The sequence below is a fragment of the Drosophila subpulchrella genome, chromosome 2L (assembly GCF_014743375.2).
Source record: "Drosophila subpulchrella strain 33 F10 #4 breed RU33 chromosome 2L, RU_Dsub_v1.1 Primary Assembly, whole genome shotgun sequence".
Lineage (NCBI taxonomy): Eukaryota > Metazoa > Arthropoda > Insecta > Diptera > Drosophilidae > Drosophila > Drosophila subpulchrella.
Window position 1 is genome coordinate 12,747,462 of NC_050610.1, and position 24,890 is coordinate 12,772,351.

At 41.5% G+C, this 24,890-nt stretch overlaps 2 protein-coding genes across 2 annotated transcripts; one reads left to right on the plus strand and one right to left on the minus strand.

Annotated features, from left to right (window-relative positions):
* Positions 1-116: 116 nt before the first annotated feature.
* Positions 117-2,386, plus strand: LOC119547280 (zinc finger protein 624). Its single transcript, XM_037854063.1, has 2 exons — positions 117-243; positions 304-2,386. Exon 2 carries the CDS (start codon positions 308-310, stop codon positions 2,336-2,338), a length of 2,031 nt encoding a protein of 676 aa, XP_037709991.1. The 5' UTR covers positions 117-243; positions 304-307; the 3' UTR covers positions 2,339-2,386.
* On the minus strand, positions 2,385-11,347 carry LOC119547281 (TNF receptor-associated factor 4). Its single transcript, XM_037854064.1, has 2 exons — positions 10,823-11,347; positions 2,385-4,208 (listed from the first exon to the last, which is right to left on the minus strand). Exons 1-2 carry the CDS (start codon positions 11,087-11,089, stop codon positions 3,015-3,017), a joined length of 1,461 nt encoding a protein of 486 aa, XP_037709992.1. The 5' UTR covers positions 11,090-11,347; the 3' UTR covers positions 2,385-3,014.
* Between the last annotated feature and the right edge of the window lie 13,543 nt (positions 11,348-24,890).

Consider the following 24,890-nt stretch of genomic DNA (forward strand, 5'->3'; position numbering starts at 1 on the left):
CTGGTCAAGGATCATAAGAATGCATCAAGACGAAATCTTGATATCAATAATATAATATTAAAAACACATTTTTAATATTCATACACCTCTTATATAAAATAAAAAATCCTGTTTATATATTTTTAAGTTATTTCTATAGATCGATAACAGTTCGATAGCTCGAACTGCAGTGTTGGGCACAGGGTGGTACATGCAATTAAAAAACACTGTTGCTTAGCCCTGGAAATGGTAAACAAATTGGTGGTAAGAAATATTTTTCAATTCTACTATTATTTTGGTTTATTCTTGGTTATTGGTTTCCAGGGCGATGGATAATCTGTGTATATACTGCAAGCAAAGACGAGGGCTGTCGGTTAAACGTGGAGGATCACTTCCGAAAACCATTTGCCTGCTGTGCCTGCATTTGGACACATTTGGCACAGCCCACGAGTCCCATGCGCAAAATGAAGAAGATGTCACCATTAAAGTGGAGGAACCCATAGTTGAAGAAGATGTCCCCGGAGTTGAGAAAAAGATCGTTGAGGAGAACACCATAATAAAGGAAGAAGTTCTTGAGGAGGAACCCGCTATTGAGGAAAATATCCATGAGGAGCCAGTAGTTGAGGAAAAGATCATTGAAGGTGTTACCAAAATTAAGGAAGAGGTCCTCGACGAGGGACCCACACAGGGAGAGTACTTCATCATAACAGAATGCCTCGAAGAACCGGCGATGGAAACATGCCTGGTTTGCCAGGGGAAGTTCGAGCATATGATCAATATATTTGATGATACACAGGAATCTGGAATTTCAATTGCCACTATGGTTTCGAAGACCATCGAATTGCGGGTTGAGAAAGGGAACACATTTCCCGAAACTATTTGTCCAACTTGCTTGGAGTTTGTGAAAAATGCATACGAAACCATACAGACTAACGAGAGGGATCAACAGATATACGGCCAACTGAAAGAAGAGATCATCGAGGAAGACTTAATCCATGTAAAAAACGAGCCCGTTGAGGAAGACCCTTTCGAGGAAGTCCATGGAACTGATCCATCTATTCAAGCACAAATCCAAACACCCAGCGCAGGGGCATACAAATTTCATTGCTATCATTGTCCTATGGCTTTCACGGACTTCACTTCTCTGACATCTCACGTCGAGGATCATGAGGCCAATGGTGACAAAGATCAAACGAAGGAACCACCGCACAGATGCCCTCATTGCCCAAAGATATTCTTGCACGCAGCCAATTTTGAAGCTCACATTCGGTCGCATAATGAGCCAGTTGTCGCGGAAGCCCCAAGGCTCAGGTGCCCAAAATGTCCTAAGATATATTTTAAGCAAGGCAATCTTGACGCTCACATGTTAATACATAGGCCGGCTGATGGACAAGGACCACCTTTCAAGTGCCCATACTGTCCGAAAATATTTCTATACGACAGCTTTTTTCAAGTTCACATCCGGACACATAAGGATAGGGATAATGCAAAAAAACTTTCGGCGGAAACATTGTACACGTGCACTTACTGTCCAGAGAAGTCGCTAGACGACAGGGCTCTGCGAGATCACATCCGGACACATGACGATGAACCGAAAAAAGCTTTTGCGGAACCAACGTACAAATGCCCTGACTGCCCCGAGATATTCTCCAACTACTTGCTTTTCAAAGATCACATCGAGACCCACAAGGAACCGCCAAAGTTGAAATGCTCCCTCTGCCAAAAGTCATTCCCCCATGAAGGGAAACTTCAAAGCCACAATTGTGAGTTCAAACCTATTAGGTGCCCCAAGTGCCGCAAGTTTTTTCAAGGAAAGTTCTATCTGAATTATCACATCATGAGTAGTCACAGGTCGATGGGGCCGAACAAATGCATAAAGTGCCAGCGTGTCTTCGAAAACAGGACCACCCTTAAGGAACATATCTTCGCGCAAGAATGCGTAAGTTTATTCCGGAGCAAGGAGCCGGGCGAAGCATTCCAGTGCTCCCAATGCCCACAGTCATTTCGAAATAAAGACCATCTCAAAACGCATTGGGCGACTCATAAGGGAAAATATAGCTTTAAGTGTAAGCTTTGCACAAAGGCTTTCCACAGTGAACATGGTCTAAGAATGCACAATATATACCACAGGAAGAAATCTCCATACCGGTGTGACGACTGCCCGTTGTCCTTTATTACGAAAAAGCGTCTTGAGAAGCACACGCGGACTCACAAAATAAGAGCAGATGGCAAACGGAAATGTCGCATTCGTAATATAGACTACAAAGAGTGTGTGGAGCCCGTCGAAGGAGATGAGCAGCAGCTCAATATAGCTCAATTCGTTAAACAAAACAAAAGAGTCGTAACTGGCCCATTATGATTTTTATAAATATTGTTAGTCCCACAACCAAATAAACACTCAAAAGTACAATTTGCATATTAATTACTTCATTTTATTGTATGTTTGACTTTGTAGCTTTTAAGCATAAACTTATTTGACTATGTTGAAAGTTGGATTCTCATGTTTATGTTCGTGTTCATGGTACTAATGACTAATGCGTTGGCTTAGGTGACTAACTAGGTGCTACAACTAGAACTAGGTTTGCGGTTGCTGCGGCTGCTCCGAATTTAACGCTATGTACATGCAACTTATGGTCTAACTGATTTTGAGCGTACGGTCTAGTTTGAAGATCTTTTGAAAGTGATCGCATCGCGCGCAATAATACAAATCTCTAAACAAAAGACTTAAGACACGAACTTAGGCGTACATTTATGGATGAATTGAATGATATCGCTAAATGTATTTCTATGCGTAAGTATGCTTTGGTTTAATTCCAGCACTGCAAAAACCTAAACGAAACGAGTATGACTATGACGCAGTGGCCCAGCGGTCGGCATTCCAAGGCCAGTTAGCTCCTCCCGGCCAACATCGCCCGAAGCTGCCGCTGGGGCTGAAGAGGCTAGACTACGCTAGGCTAAGGGGATTTACTCATAAATTTAAATACACAGTATTTACACAAGTCGAGTAAATGTCTAATGATACTAATGATTGCTCCCTAGACGGCCACTATCTTGCTGGGATCCACCTTGACGCGCAGGAACACGGTATCGCTCTTGATGAAGGGTCGGCTGTGCAGCAGTTCGTGGGAGATGAAGCGCGGGAAGCCGAATCCAAGCTGATCGGGTTCGTTCGAGGGTCGCTGGAAGTTCTCCCAGGTGGGATCCGGCACAAAGGACTCCGCCACGCCTCCCTGGCCACTTTGGGCGCCCTGTTCGAACAGCGTGAAGGTGATGGAGTGCGAGAAGGGCCACTTCAGCAGGGCATCGTACTCTCCGGGCAGGACCTTTATGTAGACGGACACGTGGGTATTTTCGCCGGGACCATTGCCATTGAGGAACATCGAGGCCTGCAGCTTGTAGCCATACTGGGAGGTGTAGAAGGGCGGTGAGACCAGCTCCAGACCATCCTTGCCCCTCGCCTCCGTCATCTTGGCCGACCAGTCGGTGATCTTCCACAGCAAAGTGCCGGTGTAGTTGATCGACAACTTGGACACCGCCGACTTGAGCATCTGGATCTGCTGACCCTGGCGGGAGCTGAGCGCCACCATCAGCGAGAGATGGGCGGCGGCGTTGCTCTCCAAGTGCGCCTCCAGCATCTGGCGGGGACCCTTGAAGCGGCAGCCCGCCTCCTTGAAGCTGCAGGAGACGGCCAGCGACTGGCACTCATCCCGCAAATGGGCCTCCAGCTCGCCCCTGGCAATCGGACCCGCATCGCATCTCTGGGGGCAGGCCAACGGAGCCCTGGGGCACTGGGCCGCATGCAGCGGCAGTGTGTCCGCCGAGAACTCCCGCTGGCAGTGGGCACAGCGTCGGAGTCGCTTGGCGCAGTCCTTGGACTTGTGAAGGGTCATCCGGCCGCGCAGGATCCTCTGGCCGCACTTGGCCTCGCAGTAAACCGGCTCCTGGCCGCAGCTGCCGTTGTGCTCCTCCAGTCCGGCGCCGGAGAATTCGCTCTGGCAGAACTCACAACGGGTTCTCCGCATCGTGCAGGTGTACTGCAGGTGATCGGTCATCATGATCCGTGGGATCTGGGCTCCGCACTTGTTGGGACACTGGGTGGCATCGTGCTTGCAGGCGTTCAGATGACCCTTCAGCTTTCGCAGCTCATCGGACCACTTGCAGCCCTCTTTGCGGTGAATGCAGTACACCTGGGAGCCCATGATGTGTTTGGGATCGGGACCGGGATAGATCTGTAAGTAGTAGAAAAAGAAAATAGTTTGTTAGTTAAGATCGTTAAGGAGGAGTTTAAAGAACAATCTTAAAATTGTTTTATGTATATATATATTTATTTTCCTATTCCCTGTTTACCCTTTCAAAGTTGATAGAACTTCTTGGTTTGCCAAAACGTTTCCAGAAACCCATAGTGTGTGAGCTGACTTTTCAAGTGCGGAAGTTGCAGTGAAACTAATGAGTGCCCTGAGATCCCCGCTTCCTTATAAAGGTGTTTTTGAGATTTGCTTTCCCAGCCTGATAGGCAGGAGATGGCACTTCTTATCTCCCGATTCCCTCGACCCATTGTTTATCCAGTCCATCGCAGATATTGATTTTCCAGCTACCTGCCCGGCACCTTTTTGCTGCATTTCTCTGGAGGGTTCGGGTTCTACTTCACACATGACTGCTCATGTTCCTAGGCACACCCAGTGCCCAGACAAGCACTTCCTGTCCTACCTTCTAACGTTCTTTTTGGGCACTCTCCCAACTTCTCCAACCATCGCTTGACTGCCTTCTGCCCCATACTATCGTATAATCGTATACTAGTACTTCGGGTTTATAAGAACTGCACCCGCTTCTGGTTCTGTGCTCCCCAGTTTTTTTCCCTATGCACTTCTGCTTTATGCTTTTAATTGCTGGGGACTGCGAGAGGAGTGCGACTTCACATCCGGTAGATTAAAATAATAAATTGCGTTGTTGTGCGAAAATATTTATGTACGTACGACTCTTGGCGATCGTCTAATCTAATTAAGACGCCCCCATTTCGAATTCCCAGCCACCCCCACATTTGGATATGATAATTGTTCGATCTGATGATATTTGACAAACTATTAAAAATATAATAGAAGTCGAGTATGGGGGGAAAAGAGATATGTTGTACGGGATCTGTGGCTCCAAACCGAACGTCGCGACATTTCCGGTTGACTCTTTTAATTGACCTTATCTGCAGTTTGTCGTCGGGGGCTTTGGAAGAGCGTGGCTTGACTTTTGATAAATGAACATGTCGCTGCATCTGGTTCTGGTCCCCGAGACAGACTCGTAGAGGCGACATAAAAAAACGAAGATATAATAAGCAATTAACACATGGGATCCCATGTGCCCTCCGCCGAATGGGCGTAGTGGAAAAAAAATAAAAATATTATTTCTATGGAATCGCCTTTTGCTGGTAATTTCATTTAACGTGAAAACGAGTTTTGTGCTCATTTTCTTCGCTCTGCTCTGCTCGCTCTGCTATTTTTATGTCACTTAAAAAAAGAAGTGGTGAACTCCAGTTGAACTCTCGATGGGGCCGTGGACCAATTAGGCAATGGCAATTGGACTTGGATCGAAGATCCAAAGAGTCAAAGAGTCGAACCACCCGCACACGAGTTGGAGTTTGTTCAGGAAGTAACTGCCACTCAATCGGAGATGCCGTAAACAAATGGTAGATGTTTACACAAATTTCGTATCATGTAGTGGATTGGATGGTTTAATGAAGAACATGCAGCAGCATCCGAGAGGAGATCAGAGATCAAAAGCTGGCCCGGTCCAACTGTTTGTCAACCGGCTCCAAATGTTTACGGGGAAACCAAACAATTACGGTCCAAATGGAGGAGGGGCAAAAAAAGACCAAAGAGGTTGGGGAGCCCGGAGGAAGACTTTTTTTTTAGTGGCAATTACTTGCCGCTCTGCTAAGGTTAATTTACTTTGACTTCCACATCGTGGGGACCACACAAAGTTAGAGATATGGAGGTCGTTTTCTCGATTTCGTTGGATGATTATATAATTAAGCCATCTCTGGGCAACTTTTGCTTTTTTCCTAATGCGAAAAAAAATAAAGAATATTGTTGTGCCACTACCCAGAGAGTCATTCAGTTTGATTGGTTCTTATGTAAAGCCGCAGACAAAGCCAATTGAAATTCCAATTCAGACACGAAAGCGTGGCCAAATTTCAGGCTTCGGTAATTAAAAAATAACATAAAAATGAATCAAAAAACAGACGGACAGACAAAACAACTCCAAACAAAATCAATGTTCGGGCCAATGAAAGTGGAAACACCAAACGCATTATTTATGAGCAACAGCAGTTGGCGCATTTTGTTTTATTTTTACGGAACGCAACCTGGAGTCTCCTGGAGTGGCAACTTCTCCATCTCCATGCCAGATCATAAAAATGAAGTTAGGAATAGGCAGGAAAACAAATTTATAATTTTAGACATCGAATTCATTCGATTCCCCGTAAGACATGTGCCTCCTACTTGGAATTTCCCCCATCCCATACCATTGCCTTAAAGTTCAAGGCGCTCATAGACGAAGTAGTTTGTTTTTATTTTATGATATGGCCTGGCTTCAATCAGACAACAATCCATTGTTTATGCTTCTGTTGAAAGTTTGGGGCGGCCCAAACTTTGGGCTCGGGCATGTTTCTCGAAGATCTGTTACTCTTGGGGCTTTATTAATAGACAAATTGATTGGGAGGCACTTTAATTTAAGGGGTTGCAGTCCGTTGGGATTTCTTTGATTTGTTTGTGTGATTATCCAAATGAGTTTCGAAGTTATGCGGGATGGGATTTGGTCTATTTAAGAACTGCCCTTAAATAATAACATAGTAAAGGCTAGGAAAAATATTATTACATGTTCCCACATAAATACAATAGTCGCTTACAAGTTGATTAGCTGGATCTCTTGATTATTTCATATTTATGATAAGAAAATGACAAACAAAACATGAAGAAACCAATCTGAATACGGGTATTATCTTCTCAGAATGTTCTACTGTTCTGCCAGAGCACGATCTCTCTGCCTGCTAACCAAAAGATCATCAAATTCTGGGGCAAGGGGACTTAGCACCTTCCATTATTGGTAAACCCCCTACCCTATATCATATACCATTCCCGCTGGGAGAACTTCCGTTTGTTCAGTTAACACAAAATATTCCCAACCAAAATATGTTGACGTTCATTTGTGTAATGCACAAAGAATCGAATGGAGGGGGAACTTGGCATGGGTCTGCGGCATATATGTACATAAAACCCCCCCTACAAAAACGCCCCTGGCATGCTTTTTATTTGGTACGTGAGCATTGGCATTAGCTTTTTATATTTCGAGACCAGCCGGCCTGTGTTTGCCCAAGAAATTCTCAGCATTCATATGGATATTGTGGTATCAACATTATAAGCTCTATGAAAACTGTGCTAAATGCTTTTGATATTTACCCACAGCTGGAACACTAATTAGATCGGGTTTTTTCGGGGTGTTTGCATAAGGTTAAAACTTCCCACAGTTCCACACAGGTTGGCAAAGTTATGTGGTTATATGAGTTTGTTGCTTTGGTGACCTAATAAAGTGCATCGATGGTGCCGGATTTAAAAGTGCATCGATGGCGAATTTGTTGGCGAAACGGGCGAGCAATAAAGGAAACCGATAAAACAGCTGATGCGCAGTTTTGTCAATTTCACAAAATAACCAGCCAGTATGTAATTTCAGCAATAGCCACCAGCAGCAAACTCACAATGGCTGGATGCGATGGTTGAGCCCAGACAGCTGCAAAATACAAAATACAAAACACAGCGACGACAAAAAAAAAATGAAAACAAAACATGGCCAAAGCCAGAAACTGGTTTCACCTGAGAAAAAGAGGGGACAAAGCGGAGCAGAGCAGCTGATTTCTAAACAGGTAAAAACACCATGTTGCTCTGTCGCTCCCTCTGCACCTGCAATACCGCAATATACCCCAGAAAAACCCATGTTAAATGCTGCTTTTTGCCTTCGTTAATCACGGTGATGAATTTGCATGCGTTTGCCTTAAGAAATGTATAAATTATGACTTGTGATCCCCACTGATCAGATGTTCTAGTTTCTAGTTAAATATATATTAGAGGCCCCTACATTGTTGCCAAACTTCTGCAGTTGCAAGCAGGTGAACTTTGCTGCAGCTGCCACATTTTGTGGCTCTGGCCTGACCTTTATTCTGGTCTGGTTAGCAGCTGGCTGTCTGGAAATGCGACAGGAAATGCAGTTAACAATCGGGGTTTTTTCTTGGGTTCATCAGACTCTTTCCAAAATTCTTGCTGTCATTAGCATGAATATTTCGCATTGACAAGGTCTTTAAAAGTCAGAGAATGGGAGAAATCCGTTGAGTCAGCCAAGCCAAAAGCCAGAGCGAAATGTGTCATTACCAGTAATATGCTAATTGATTGCTAATCGAAAGCGAAATGTTTGTGAAAATAAAGGTTCAGCACGTTCTACAGGCTAGCATAAAAATAGGTATTCAATTTCCACCCGATGAGAACTTGTTAAGTGATATACTTTTTCAAGATCATTGTTGTTTATGTTATAAAATTGTTTGTGAAATATCAAATAATATATAATCAGCTCATATTATATTTGGTAATACATTTAAAGTATCCCCAGTTCTTAAGTGAAGATTAGATATAGTTAAACTAATCTGTTGACCATAAGATAATCCATTTCCCAGAGTGGGAAATGCAACGGGATTAGAGCGAATCAAATCCGGATTGGTGGGAAACATTCTCCCAGACGGAAGCTCCCATCCCATCCCGCCACTTAACGGGTCTGCCTGGTAATTGCGAAATTCCAGGAATGCCAGTCCCAGGGGAAAGGAATAGGAAACAGGGCAGACGCCCCCGTAGGCTCAGTTGGACCACAACTGGAACTGGTTAACTGGTTTACCTTTGGCCAAGGATGTTTGTACTTTGCACCACAGCAGCAGCAGCTGAAAAGCCGTTGGGCAACTTTTCCGAGCGATTCGCTGGTCTAAGACCAAAACCAAAACAAGAAACTTGTTTTTGTTTGTGCTGCTGATTTGTTTCTGTGTTTTTTTTTCGCAAAATGGCAAAAATGCGAAGCTGCCTTACATAAGTCTATAGTTTTCCATCGTCTAACGGTTGCATGGGACTCCCGTATCTTAAGTGCTCTTCAACTTTGGCATTTTCCGCGGATGCGTCGCCGGCGCCTCGTCGCCGCTGGTCACGATTTTCCATTTCCCTGCCGCCGATGAAAACTGTGGCATTCTCGTGCGGTAGTCTTGGTTTTTCTTTTCTTATTAATGGTTTTTATTTTATTTTTTTTTACATTTTTTTGTAAAACCTGGTCGTGCCGCGTGGGTGTGGCCCGCAGTGGGTCTGGGTCTGCAAATGAATGCAGCTCTCGTCTGCGGAATCCACTGACCAGAGAGAATGTCAATAGCGGATTGCGAAAAAATGCCAGCGAAATCGAACTACGGGAATTCTGATTGCAATGCCCACTCGAATCCGCATTGAAATGGTCTTAGTCGGTGGGAAAAACTAACTTCGGAGGGTAAACATTAATTGAATTTAAAATTCTAGTCGCCTATTATAAAAAAATACTACTTATGTATGGTTTCAGGTTCATAACTTTTGAATTGATTTGTTATATGAATCGATTGTACAATCCAAAAATTATTATCACGATGGTAGTTTTCCACATCTACGTAAATCCTTTTCCTCAAGAGCGCCGTTTGTTTATCCCTCTCAATAAACCTTTTTTCCCCATTCGATCCGGCTCTTCTTTCCATGTCTGGGAATCGGGCCACGTTGTGCCCATATGTTGTCGCCCAAGATCGGCCTGTCTACATGCATTAAAACATTCCCATCCTCAACAGTTCAAGCGCATCTACATCCTGTTTGCTTTTCGGATTTTTATTTCCATTTCTTTCGTTTTTTTTTTTTATATTCCTATTCCTGCCATGTGTTTGATCTGAGCCCCGGCAATCTGTCGCCCAGCTCTGGCAAATTGCTCTCAACTTGGCCATCAAAACGGCGGGGGCTTAATTGCACCCGATGCGGTGCGGAAAACTATAAAAGCATAAATATATTCGATAGTTGTTAGCTCGCTTATCGGGTGTGGAAATCCGCTATCAGTTGACGTCCCCACGCTCTACATACGGCTATTTGTTTTACGAAACTGATTGATTGATAATGATAAGAGCCGGCTAAGCCGTAGTATCTGGTCTCTGGTCTAGGGCCCCATTCAATTGGGTCAATGAGCTTTATCTGGCATGGAATGGAATGCACTCGTGTTGGCGACTTGGCAAGGCATTTATGGCTATGGAAATTATATGCGGGCTTTGGTTGTTAAATGTTTGCACAGCTGGCTCGCCAAAACAGGAAGTCCCATCACCAGGGGTACGGATACGGATACGATCCCCGCCGCTGCTTTCCTCTCACCTTTGTGATAACCTCATTCTACTTAATCATATTTTAATGTGGTAAAAAATTCATTGAAGGGCTTTTTTTTAACGAAGAAGATTCTTAGATGAGTGTAACTAATAATTGAAAAATATTTAGTATTATAAGAATCTAAAGATTAAGATCTAAGAAAAGATCTAAGGGATAGGAATTTAAAATGAAATTCTTCTTTTGAAACAATAATATCTGATAGTTTGCATTTTGAATACTAATATCTCATTTTAACTGTTTTTTTAGTAAACTTAAATAAGTTTTATTGAATTATTAGGAAATTCATCTACCAGAAATATGAAATTATTCTTTGGAAGATGATAAGATGCAATCCCTAGTGTTTTACCCTCTATAATTCTAGGGAACCCCAATATCTTTTTCGGTAAACTTACAATCTGTTCCAGTTCCGTGATGGGCATGTTGTTGTTGTTGTTCCCGGGAGTGGGTGAACTGTGGGAGGACGAGTGCGAAGAGGACACTGTCGAGGAGGAGGAGCGCGATGTGGCGCAGTTGCCACTGCCCGAGGTCGTCTTATTCCTGGGCGGAGTGGGTGGCGGTACTGGACCAGCTAAAGTGGAGCAATCTTTGGAGTTGCGATTTGGCGAAAGACGCGAGGGGAAACTCAGCGTCTTCGTCCACTGGGCCAAACTTCGAACCATATTGTTAGTGTTTGTTTTTTGTATGTTTTTCAATTTGCTTGTCGTGAAACTAATCCAAAAGTGTTTCAATGGGCAAGTTTTTATTAGAGAGTCTTGTCTTGATTTTCTATTTCGGTAATTGCACTGTTTATAGGCACATCACATAGATCTTGACTATTTCAAAACTTTGCGAAATTCACACGGCACACGCGCATCGTTTATCTTGTGTTTATTTCAGATACAGATGCGAACTTCACGAATACGAACCGTTTGCGTCGACTTCTCGAAAGCGATTGAAGTGACGCAGTGAAGGCAGATACGTCCAAGCCGCTCTGAAACTCAAAATGCCGCTCTCTCACGCACACAGACTCACTCTTGTGCTCACGGATGTGGCGTAGGGGTTGTGCAAGCGAGACAAAAGGCGACGATCTGCTCTGCAATGCACTTTAGAGCGAGAGGGAGATTGCTTTTTGGGGAGAGTGTTGTGACCAAACAGAAAGAGAGAGAGAGAGAGTTTGGTTGTTCAACGGGTTGCACAGTGGGCATTGGTAGCACTTTCTTGGCTTGAAGTCGGAAATATTCGACAATGCCTTAAACTATCTGAAGTAAATTACCTGGGCATTGCATTATTTACCTAATAATGATTACTACTACTAACAAAACTTACTTGGCGAATAAACAATATTCAAAAATGATTTCCCTAATAAAATTCTTTTTTAACTTTTTCAATTGTTGAGCATGATAATAATTATAATCAAAACTTATATTTTATAAATATATACTTTGGGCATTGGTAGCACTTTCCTGGTTTGAAAGCGAAAATATCTGATAATAATAATATACTAGCCGAGGTAATTTTTTACTTTTTGAAGCTAAATCTTTTTTATATTGCATTATTCTATGTAATGTTACTACTAAATCAGTCAAGGACCAAACTTACTAACTTACTTGGCGGTTACGTAACATTTGCAAATGATTACCATATTACAATTTATTAGCTTGTTCAATTCTAAGCAATCACCTATCGTTTTTTTCATAAAATTAAACAAAGTTTATTATATTTCTTAAACAGTAAAATAGGAAAGTATAGGTTTTTTTAAATTTGTATCGAAATATATTGATTTAAACTGTATATTACTAAGATTATTGTAACCAATAATAAATAAATATGTTGAATTTTCGTTGGCCACTGTGCGGTGGTTGAAAAGGGCCAAACAGTGGTCGATTGGGTATAGTGATGAAACTCTCTTTGGAACTGCCTGTGCAATATTTAAAAAGATCATTAAAGCCAAGTCGATGGGGTATCCAATTTTAGTTAATTTGAATGCTTAGGAATTTAAATATTTGTAATAATGTTTTTGAGCATTTCGCAACTTTAAAAAAAAAGTGAAAAAAGGTAATCACCAATTTATTCATTTTTAAAAAGTAAAGGTTTTCCAAGTTAATAGTTGCAGCATTTTCCAACCCATTTCCTTGGGCCAAGTCTAACCCTCAATATCCCAAACTGTTAATTTCTGCGCTCGATTTCCTTTGTCATTTTCCGTTTTCTATGGGCTTTCCGCTCAATTTGGCATCAGGACATGCTGCGGATACTGTAATTGCTATATTTACCCAAACGCGGCTCTAATGATGCCAACAAGCCATTGCCAAGTGCAATTATCCTAAGGGCCGCCACATCTGTTGGCCAGGAGTGAAAAAATTGAAGAGGGGATAGAGGAATCGAGGGGCCAGGGGAACAGGGATGTCGATTATGACCCATTCCCGACTTCCGTTGGCCACATACCAAAGAAAACCCACGCAAAAACACACAGCCACAGGGGCCCACTCACAGATACTCACTCACACGCACACAGGCAGCATAAAAACCGGCAACAACGGCCTTGCCAAGGTTGACTGAGCATGTTGCCGAAAAAAAGAGCCATAAAACCGAGAAAAGTTGCTGCTTCTTTTTGCTGGCCCAGAGGAGAGAGCCGAGCGGAGAAAGAGCGAAGACCTGGCTCTCTCTTCGCTCTGTTAATGGCCAGAAAGACAGAAAGCCGCTTAGAAGCTGAGCCATCATGAGCAATGGGAAATGAGTTCATTCAGCTTTGGCTTCGGTTCCAGCTGAAAGTTTCCCCAGGGTGACCAGATCTTCAGTAGACTGTGAGCCTTTCTTTATTTTACCAAAGATTTTAAAACAATTTTACCTAGAACATATATTTTTTATCCAAAATATGATTTATATCCATGGCGATCTATGATACGGATAGGAAAATATATTGTATCATAGAAATAATTATTGTTCATTGGTTATCAGAATGATTAGATCCTAAGTAAGATTGTAAACCTTATTAGTACTATGTATTTTTGATAATATTACCTAAACTATATTTTTTACAACCATACATATTCTATAATTTAAAATGGTGAAGATTAGTACGTATATAAAAACATATTTTATAATAGAAATAAATATTTTTCAATTAAAAATATTTTAGGTATTAGTTAAGAAAGTTCTTTAAAATCAGTTTTTTTGTGAGCTTCTGTCCTTTATATTTGCATCTTTCATTCATAGGAAAAGGATAAAAATTTTCAGAATAACGGTTTTTCAAATTAAGCGGATTTTGCGGTCCGCCAAATAACTGGGATCTGAAATAATTAGTATTGCCCTTCCCTTTTTCGGTCATTTAGGTACTGAAAATCCTGTGTTAATTCCATTTTACCGCCAAAAATCATTCGCATCTTGCCGGCACATGTCGGCCATGACAGATGCAGATGCTCTCGTTCGATTCCTGATTTCTCTGCCTGGCCAATAAGCTGTCCTCTGGCTGCCACATGTCCTTGCTGCCGGATCCTGTTGCCCGTCTTTGTTCTCGGGCCGAGGAAATGATTCGCAGTTCGATGGCGAAAGGCAGCTGCATTTGGCTGGGATCGAACAATGCCCTCGCTTATTGACAGTTTACCAAAAGGTGTCGCACAAAAGAGGATCAGGATCGTAGCAAAAGGATCCTCCATGGCCGATGTTTGACAATATGTCAGTTGCTGTGTGCAGATTTCCGGGCAAATGTGCCATGTAGCCAAAGGAATTTGTGTTCTATTGTATCCAGTTTTTTACATTTTGTATAGATATAACTTTCTTTATTTTCGCTTAGATAGATTTCGTTTTGTGTATATCTTTTAAGGTACATAATATCATTTTCAAGGAACGGATATTATAACCACATAAAAATGGAAGTGGCTTCATATAAAAAAGAAACAGTACGGTTTTCTGTTTATAAATATAAACAAACGAACAAACGAATCCTATCGTTTTAGGTTTCCTTCATGCGTTTTCGTAGAACTTATTATACTATTCACCCTATAGAAAACTACAAAATATGTTCAAAAACATGTATCCCTTATTTCATATTTTACAATTTATTGATTAGCTTTTTTAAAACTCGGTCTAATATATATTATTTATTTGCATTATCTGTATCCAGAAAACAAAGCTGTTCCCACTCCCAGATATTCCCAGCTTAAGATCTCAGTTTTGATCTCCACTTAGTTACATCCGCTGCCTAGCCAGCCCACAAATCAAAACGAAATTTGCCTAATTAATAGTTCAAGATCAGAAGGTGATGTAATTTGTATACGATCTTAACTTATGGCAGTGGATGAGGGGTTTTTTTAGGAGGAAGGAAGGCGTGCGCCTGACCATTAATCTTGCATAAACATTCAGGGTTTATACAAGAAATCATAACACGCAGCTCAAATATTTGAGGCCCCTCGCTGATAAGTCAGTTTGCCTTATCAAGAGAAAGATTGGTAGTAGGTAACTTACTGAAGACCCACAATCAGTCTGTCAGTCACCGGGCGATGTGGAGGCCCATATTTGAGGTTCAAAAGGGGCACTCTCAATTCTACACATTTCCCAAAGCTAATGGTTCATTGATTTGCATTTTGGGTGGGGGCCTTGGATCTCGGACCGCCAATGGGTGTGACCCATCTTTATCTGTTCCCAGTTTCGGATGAAAACATTTTCGCTTCTTATCTAAATTCCCGAAAATTCAGTTGTTTTTCCTACTGCCTCTGCCTCTGCTACTCGTGCACATAACAAGGCCTTTTGTTTATAAGCAAACAGTTTTTTGTTTTACAAATCAACACCTCGGGTATCAATTACCCACAGTGAGACGGCGATATTGGGCCAGAAAAGAGAGGGAACGAGATGGTTCAGCATGAATCACAGAGCCCGAATGGACCACACTCTGTGTGTACGTTTCCCAGACCAAGAGATCCGCTTAGACTCGCTTTATCTGCGGCAATTAAAGTGTGACCGACCCTCGACAGTCCCCGGCAAATGTAAATCTCCCGTGCTCAGCTATTTATTTATGATCTTTTATGATTTCCCAACAATAAACAGCCTGGCCAACCGCACACGCCGGGCCTTGCGTCTTGGAACGATCCTTCGGATCCAGGTCCCGTGTATCTTTCCTACTACCGCATTAGTTGCGGATGGTTAGCAGTGCAAAAAATAAAGAAAATCACGAGGTCTACTCTCTCTGATGTACTCGAAATGCATTTCTGGGAAAGATCTTGAGATATGGTAGCCAGATTTATGGGCCAAGCAATTGTGTTTCTATTAGTCAAGGGGTCTTTGAAGTGATACGTTTTGTTTTAGAAGAGTGCTGATAGGGTAATTTACATCAGTTCGTAAAATCCTAATGTATAATTTCAGGAATGTATGTAATATGTTTCAAAAGATCCTTAAACGTTTGAATTTTATGGGTATAACCAAATTTTGATCCCAATAATACTTTCCATTCCTATTCTTGACTCAACATAAATAAGTTTTAAATTTAAATTTATGTATCTTAGCCTATTCATATATTTTTTAGGTAGCCATAGCTACATTTTTAACCCAAATTAAAGTATTTATATGTATCTTAACAGGATAACCTATTCATATATTCTTAGGTAGCCTAGCTATATTTTAACCCAATTAAAGCATTTACTATGCACATTTTCCAGGTCATTTTCTACTTCTTTTACTCATTAGCAGCTAAGTTATTTGTTGTATCTACTGATCTCTCATTAGACTGTAAACTGGCTCTATCGGGTTACAAATGGTCCGTAAGATACCGCAGCAGACACCTGCCACACTCCCTCGCAACTTCATTAGAACTAGCGCCTGTGCCTCGTTTACTCCCAGAAATGTGTAAATATTTTGTTAGCCCAAGGAAGAAACTAATGTGGAAGGAACACTCGTGTGTGTTTCTGGTGTCTGGACAACGAAATTATGCAACGGAAACAGGTGCCACCGCCGCGATCGATAAAAGTGACACTCATTAAATGCGAACACGCTTAGTTTTTTCGTACCGAGCGTATTTTCCTTCCTTGTGGAGCGAGGAAAAACAATTTTCACCTCGAAGTAATTTCGCTAGTTCGTTTCGCTCATTTTGCAACACTTTCACCCGCTGATTTGGCACGTAAATGGGCTGATAAAAGCGGCAGAGAAAAAAATATACAAAGCTTAGTCTTTGTTTTCTTTGGATTGTTTTTTTGGGGAAACTATTCAAAGCCCAAAAGAAACATTAATGGGTTCTGCCTACAGTACCGGTTGACAACTTGGACCGTGTTCGTTGACCTCATTTATGGTTTTCGTATCTGTGTATCTTTTTTTGCCAGCCAAATTCACTTTCAGCTTGGCTCAGTTTTGATTAAGTTGTGTCATGCAACGTTGATTTAATTATCATCAGTGGAGGAGACAGTCGCAACTTGGGCCAACTACCATTGTGCCGCATAAAACAAACTAATGAGAAAATGCTGACAAATTTTGTTGTCTCTTTTGCCTGAAAACAGAGGAAAGCCATAATAGAAAGTTGTTTTATCTAGTGGGTAATCAGAATTTGGCTATCTGCTATATTAGTTGCGATAAATTTGATTGTAAGCAAGATAGTTAGTTCTGTTTATCAAGGATCGATAATACAATAATACAACTATTTTGTTGTATATATTTTTCCACATAGTCATTATTTTCGGTCTATGCTCTTTTTACATCTTTGTTAATTTAAAAGAAAATATTACAAATGTTAAAACCTTGACAACTTATTTTCAAATATAATCTCTCTTTTGTTGGTAAAATAATCCGTTCATAACTTATCTAGCTGATAAATCAATCAGTTCTAATAGTCTTAACTGTGGGTCATAACATTTTTTGAGCTGGGTTTGCCATTTTCCATGAGTTTCTGCACCCTGCACCCTTCATTTGAACGCCTTTAAGGACGACCACCTGCAGGCCACACAGGATTTGCCTGAAATGTGTGCAAAACATGTTCGGATCCCAGGACTTTCCATGCCCAAACATGCTGGGCGCAGATAAAGTCAAGTGCAGAGACAACATAATTCCGGCTAAAAAAGCTGCTAATGGCTTAGAGAAACCCCAGGTTAAACGAAGATAGGAAGATATTCCTCCAGTTCATTCACCAGTTCGCGGGCTAGGAATTCCAAGATTCAGGTAGATTTCGTGTATTTAGCAGTTTGTGTCTATTTTATTTCCGCTGTGTATACGATTATGATAAATAAGTTACTTAAAGATGCGCCAACATTTTGTGAATGAATCTCTGTTCGCCTATATGCATTTTTCGCATATAAATTTGAAACAATGAAATGTATACAAATAATCCGCTTGCGGTGACTGTGTGGGCTGGCATCGAAAAATTATTTAAATGCTGTACATTTCCCGTCCCTCAACAAGAAAAAAAAGCGTGGGATCTCAGCCGAGCGGCCTTTTTATTTCGTTAATTGTTTGGGGCTAAGATACGGATTTCTGAGCCGCCGTAAAATGTCTCAAAGTGCTGCGAGTGCGTGCTGTCAGGCGGCTCAGCAATTTTATTGACAATTGTGCCTTGTCCTAGCGGCTCCACTCCAAAAAAAGAAGAGTTCAAAATTATAAGCTTCTCGTGATCGGCATGCTAATGAGAAGGCCTATAAAACATAAAAACGCATAAAGCAGAGGCAAACAAAACGAATTCACAGACCCCCCCAAAATAAACCCGAAGAAACCCTAACCCATCTCGATCCCCATGTCACGTTGTTTGCGTTGTGAATTTGCGGCTCTCGAGAAATGGTATATGTAAGGTATATAGAAAAAAGAAACAAGAAGGCAGCGCACAAAGCTGCTTATTATTGTCAAAATATGTTCGGCTAGAGGAGCTCACGTTTTAATTTTTTTATAATGTCACTAATTTATTGTACGTGCTGCACTACAAAGCACACGGACACACGACCCATCCCCAGTTCGCAGTGCCCACTTCTTGGCGACCCATTTAGGTGTTTTTAATAATAACATGACCAGATCAGTGGAGGATCGGGGGATCGGTGGGGCATAGCCAGGGAAGTATCGTAACTGTTTGCATTTCAATGAGGTCGGGGGCGGATCTCCTAAAAACCCAATAGATACCCCTTCGAAGACAGTAATGAAAGGCACATGACCCAAGTCCATGCAGCCATCGCATGTTTGACTTGTGATATCTCCTCAATTGAAACAACTCTACAGTTATTGAAGGTGACACTTATTTGGTCTAGCCAAGTGGGGAAATCTGGCAGGGAAAAGGGTGGAAAATCCGTGGGATCATGTCGGAAAACTTTAAAGAACCTGAGGTATTTACATTTTATATCGAAGAATTGGTGGAAAATAATTACCGTGCTTGTAAAGGTTACGAAACTGATATATGTAATATCAGAATATAATAAACTGATATTTACATATTACATTTAACTTATATATTGGTAATGGCAAAAGTTTTATTTAACAATAAAATTTATGATACTTAAATTTATATTTTCAAATAAATCAGCTTTCAAATTTTCCATTTCTCAGCCATAAATCAAACAATTAACCATCGAAATTAAAACCATTTCAAGCAGGTTCGTCACCCCTTTTTAGAGCACTTGAAGAAGAATGCAAAGTAGTGTAATTTATGAGACCCATTCGACGACAAACAGAGCAACTGATTAGAGGCTATCAATCCGGCCAAAGTCAGCCGGATACTTTGAGTCCCACACAGAAGGCGAATGCACTGGGTCTTGTCAAATATTTGAGCTCACCCAATCAGTCCCATTCCGATCCAAATCCAAAGACGATGAACCGCAGCGCAGCAAAGGCCATAAAACCCTCGAGGCGTAGAAAAATATTTGATTTGTGATTAGGCACATAGAGAAATGTTTGACTAGAGTGCACTCACTTGCACTTTCCATAGATTAACGAGGGTTTTGGGGTGCAACTTGGCCTGGGTTGGGGTTCACTAACTTCCATCTATCAGTGGTCGCAGCTACATAAATGCAACATGAGACCGCCTGTCAATGATGATGATTATGATGCCATTGCCCATTAGAGATCGTCGTCTGCCTGCCACACGCTCAACTTGAGCTGCGATCGCCTCCATCTTCATCTGCATTTGTATCTGCATCTTAACTGCATCTCCGATTCCAAGCCCGCCTGCCATTGCGGTTTCCCAGTTTCAAACGAAATCAACTCAAAGCTGAAGCTGAAATGCATTGGAGCGCTGTAATTTGCAATTTTATGCGTTTTACACGCGTTGTCTGACTGACTGTATCCACGTATCCATGGCAGTCGTATCTGGCAGATACATTTTCATACTTGGGTATCCAAGAAGAGCCCAGAGTTTGCGGTCGTTTGGTTTCGAATAACGTGTGGACAATACCTTCTGGCCTGACACTTTTATTATGTAATGGGGAGTTTAAGAACACATGTCCAATAAAAAATGGGGTACTTATTTAAAAGGTCATTAAAAATAGTAGAAGATGTCCCCGGTAATTTCCGACATAAAGGAATTTCAAAGCAGGAGTTGATTTTGTTTTTAATATTTCAAGACTAACTACAATACATTTATAAAATGTTTAAAATAATATCTGATTCTTGGTTTTATCACATTTAACTACTACCATTAACCTTTTTTAATATCTCTGGTTATCGGGATTAGAAAAGACCGCGATAAGTCTAAAAACTCTTGATTTCAGATAAGATCTTTATCCTGCTGAACTAAGACTGCTATAAAGATTGCCCCTCAACCGGAAACTGTGAGCAATCCTTACAGGATGCCGGCGACTAAACTGGCTTATCACCTTGCCGCCATCATTGGAGTGCAGGGAAATTACTTTCAATTATTGGACGGGCTAACGAAAGGACCCGCTTATGGCCCAGGCAGATGTTTTCGATCCTCCGGGCAGAGGTACCCGATAAACCTGTATGGAATGCAGCTCCATCAAGCATCGACCTGATCTTCCTTGAGCGCGCCATATCGAGGACGACGCCTGTAACAACACGAAAAAGGACACCCGGGCGAGACTCATAAATATATACATATAGTATATTATCTGCCTCGAAGACGATCCCTTTTGAGGGCGACAGATGTTTTTGCTTCACATTCCGAAGCAGGTCAATGCCTGCCGTCTTTAAGGATTCGATGCGTTGGTCCTGGCAGTCCTCACAGCATCTTAGCAATAGGAAAGGTATGTTTTGTGTATCTCGAAGATATAACGAATCCGAGCGGCAGCTGACACACTTGAGCGCGTCGGCCTGTTTATAAATCGATCGACTGCTCCTGGGCGAAGATCCCCCTGCCCAAAAGTATCTCGGATTACACACCGCGCACTTATAGATACATAGCGATGCGTAAGCGTAAGATACAGATACACAGTAGGCAGTCGCCTTTGAGTTGCCCTAAAATGTTTATAAATTATTTTCCTTTGATGGGCTTGCTAAAAGATTTTTATTATGAAAGGCAAATCAACTCGGAACGCCTGGAAACTCGAGAGGTTTTCCTAGGGGTAACGGAAACTTCGCAGGAATTCTCTCCCCTTTCACGAAATTTTTTCGTCTTGGCATTTTGTTTGATTAATTAGTCGAATTGTGATGGGCATTCAACAAAAGAGCAGGTAAGAATGATCGGTTTTCCATTACTAGGGTGGATTTGAATTTTCCCCTCAAGTTCTCAAGACATTTCACGCGCAACACCTCATTAATAATTTTCCTGATCTACATTTACAATTATAATGGAAGTTTTGTAATGGCTTATCTAAGGATCATCTGAGGTATATTCATATGTATATTATCTTACCTCCTCGTAGGTATTTTCCCTGGAACTGGACTGGGTGCTGCTGGCAATCGAACGCCGAAACATTTCGCTGTGAATACAAGACAATTAAGGATTAAACCATTTTGTGCATTTTTAATTTGGTGTAACAAATGATATGTAAATTATGTGCCATCCTTTCCGTCACGAATTAATTTTAAGCACACTGTTTTTTTATATTGGTTCTCTAGTTTCAAAGTTTTGTTATAAGAATAATGATAAAGTATATATCATAAGAAGTCTAATAATAGTCCTCCCTCTTTATCCTATTTCTCAGTAATGACATAATATCTTGAGGTAAGCTCTTTAAAAAGCTATATAAATCCCCACTTTCAGTTATCACTTAAATACACAAATCAAGCAATCCGTTCTACCATAACTAAGATTGACAAATTTCATTTATTAGCAGACACACAATTAGCCAAACTCTATAGATGGTACCTAACACACAGTGGGGCCCGTGCACCTCAAAGACCCCCACGCCATAGTATAATTTATTAACACTACAATCAAAACAGAGGGCATTTTTTTGGGGTCTAGGCCCGATAAACTAGTTCCAATATCAGAAACGAAGAGCTGTAAAAGTGTCATACCTTAATCGCTGGCAAGTGGTGGGCGTGCTGACAGTCAGATTGGTCCTTGAGTCGCTCAGATGGGCGATGGAGTTGCACAAGGTGGTACTACTGTTGCTGGATTTGCCATGGGTGAGCTTGGTCGTGTGACCAGAGGCAGGCTTCACTGTGCTCGGAGGGGCGGGCATCTTGAGACGACTTCGATCCGGCCAAATATGGGTCCAGCTCATTAACCAACCAAAGCCTCAGCAAAGCCGATTGTTAGTGTTATTTAAACTCGTCATTTATTTTCTTTTTGTTTGTTAGACTGAGACTTCTGCCCACACGGATCTTGGGATCTTGAGATCTTTGAATTGGAATCTCGGGGCACACGAACGACTTGCCCAATTTGGAGTCTCGCAATATCGAATAGCTCGTCGTATCTTATTTATGTGCATTAACTAAATGTTGCTAATTTTTGGTTTATTTGTCTAGCGCTGCTGCTGCGCCTTTTTTGGCCAAGGAATGGCTGTCCAACATAAATCAGCAAAACAATTCGATTCCCCGAGCACACGACCCGAACTCTAATTAACTCGTTGGCAAAGTTGTCGCCGTCGAAATATCAAAACACAAAAAAAGCAGAGTGTCTGCCACTATTGGGAATCGCTCCTTTTAAGGTCTCACACCGCGATCATTTTCAATTATGACGCAACACACGCGAAAATCTCAAGATCACCATGATTTTTAGCTGCGGACAGGTGGCTTCCACTTCGACTTCCACTGACTTCTTGCTGCGCCGATTACTGAAACAAAACTGATTTATGCCTGTCACAAGGCGAACGGTGCAGCCAATTGCAGCCAGAGTTGCTGCCAAGTCGGTTCCAGTCTTGTTCCCCTCCTGGTCCTCGGGTCCTGCCCCCCAGTTCCTCCACCGCCTCCTCCACCTTCTCCTCCGGGGCGAGGTTACCTTGCCAGAGTGGACGACAATTAGTTCTACATGTCGTCACACGTCGTAAGCTGCAGGAAGCCACAACTACACTGGGAGAAAGGAAGGAAAATCCAATTTTAAAATGACATACTTGTGTTTCAATTATTAAAGTTAAACAAAGATTTCTTTGAATATCATAGTAGTACTCATAATAAAGCGTGATTTTTAAACATCCAGCGCCCCTCCTTTTACAAATATTATTATTAGTATTATATACAAGCTTTAATTTGTTAATAAATTAAAGTGTGATTTATTAGATTTTGGAATCCAACAAGAAGTTCGCCTTGAACGAAATTCATTAAGGAAATTTTGATCTAATATACTATAATTCAGATTATTAAAATAGTAAGATTAAGTTAAAATCACTTTGTGACTATACATTTCTAAGTATTTTAAGATTTTAATAGAGCTCCAAAAAAAAAAGGAAAATGGCTAAAAAATAATGATACTAGAGATACCTTAATAAATGTAATAAATGATCATTAGTTACTAACAATTTTTTCCAGTACAAAAGAAATAGTGGAAACAGCAACTTTCGGCTTGGGGACTCAGCCAGTGCTTTGTCTGCACTTTCATCTTTAGCTCTTCTTTACTTTTTAACTCCCTCCCCAAACTGCTCCTCATCTTCCTCAGGCACCTCCCCAAACTTCTCCCCCGGATACTTTGCGGTTGTGTAATGCCACGACAAAAAGCGATCAGATGTCCTTCTACGGATGTGCACTTTGCATCGGTCTCTTTCTCTCTCTGTTTGGCCATCTCATTCTGGCCTGGCGTCTTAATGATCTGCAGTGAACTACACTCCAGAAAAAAGAAGTAAATGGAAATCTTCGAGGAAGTGGCGGAACAAGAAGGGCTTCTGAACATATATCAGATATCTTTATAGTTGATTTTAGAAATGTACCTTTATCAAAACTACTATAAAAATTTAAAATCTTTTCTATTGATAATCTCCAAACCAGCAATAGATCTTCTGAGCATCACTGGATCCGAGTTGCCCTTGGAGGGGATGGATGGAAACGGAGGATTCCCAACCAGTTGGGCTGGAGTTTTGTCCACATCTCATCCTTGTCATAACATGCCCGTATCGAACTCAGTGGCTGCCCGATGATAAACCACATTAATGCCCCTTAAGTATGCCCATGTATGCTACCTCCCAATACGTGATGAGTCCAACTACCTTATACCTTATACCTTATAGCCCATACCCCTCACCATCTTTTGAGTGCAAAACAACTGGCAGCTGGCCATGTAATTGCAGAGTGGCCCGCACTGCCATTTACCATTCATAGCTGGCTTTTTGCAGCTAAATGATCACCATCCACAAGCTGCGACAAAAAGTGGCACTGCAACTGGTTGCAGACTCGATTTTAGTTTGTTGCAGTGGCATTACTTGGGTTTCTGTGCCAGACGACGGCTCCTAAAGGTCACAATTAATTGAGGGCATCTTCTACCTGTCCGCACGGCGACACTTCCGTTTCCACTTTGCGGTTGTCCAGCCTCAGAGGATCGAAACCCGAGATCGGAATCGGGAATCCCGATGCCAGACTCGAAAACAGACAGGATGAGTTGCCCAACGGAAGTCGAAAGCAGTTTGTGCATTTTTTCATACATTTTTTGCAGTCATTTTTTCGGGGTATCTTGGTTATGATTAACAGCTAGCCAGATTTCAAAAATCTTAAACTCTATACTCGTGTGCCATTCGGGTTTTCCAGATCCGAGATTAAAGCTGCTCACTGGCCCGGCAACAATCGCTGGAACTTTCGGCACTGGAAACCTGACCACTTGTCGGAGTCGAGGCATTCTCAACTGGGACGGGGTGCGGCCCATGTTGTCGATAGCGATGATTGCCAAATATAGTTGGGCTTAGATTTCAGGTTATTGGGGGACTGTAATTGCTTTGAGAGTTGATGTGCGGTTAGAACATTATTATTTATTAGATTTGGCATTACTTTTGAGCAGGGAAGATGATTGCCCAAATGTCATAAATATACGTAGGAAGATAAGCTATAGAAGTACCAATAGACCAAGAGAGTTATACTATATATGAAAGTAAAAGATGGTAAAAATAGTATTCTTTTTTATTATGCAAATAAGTAACAGTTTTCAATTATTTGTATAATCCAAGCATAACTTATTATGATTATAGTTGCAAAAACTTAAGATCTAAT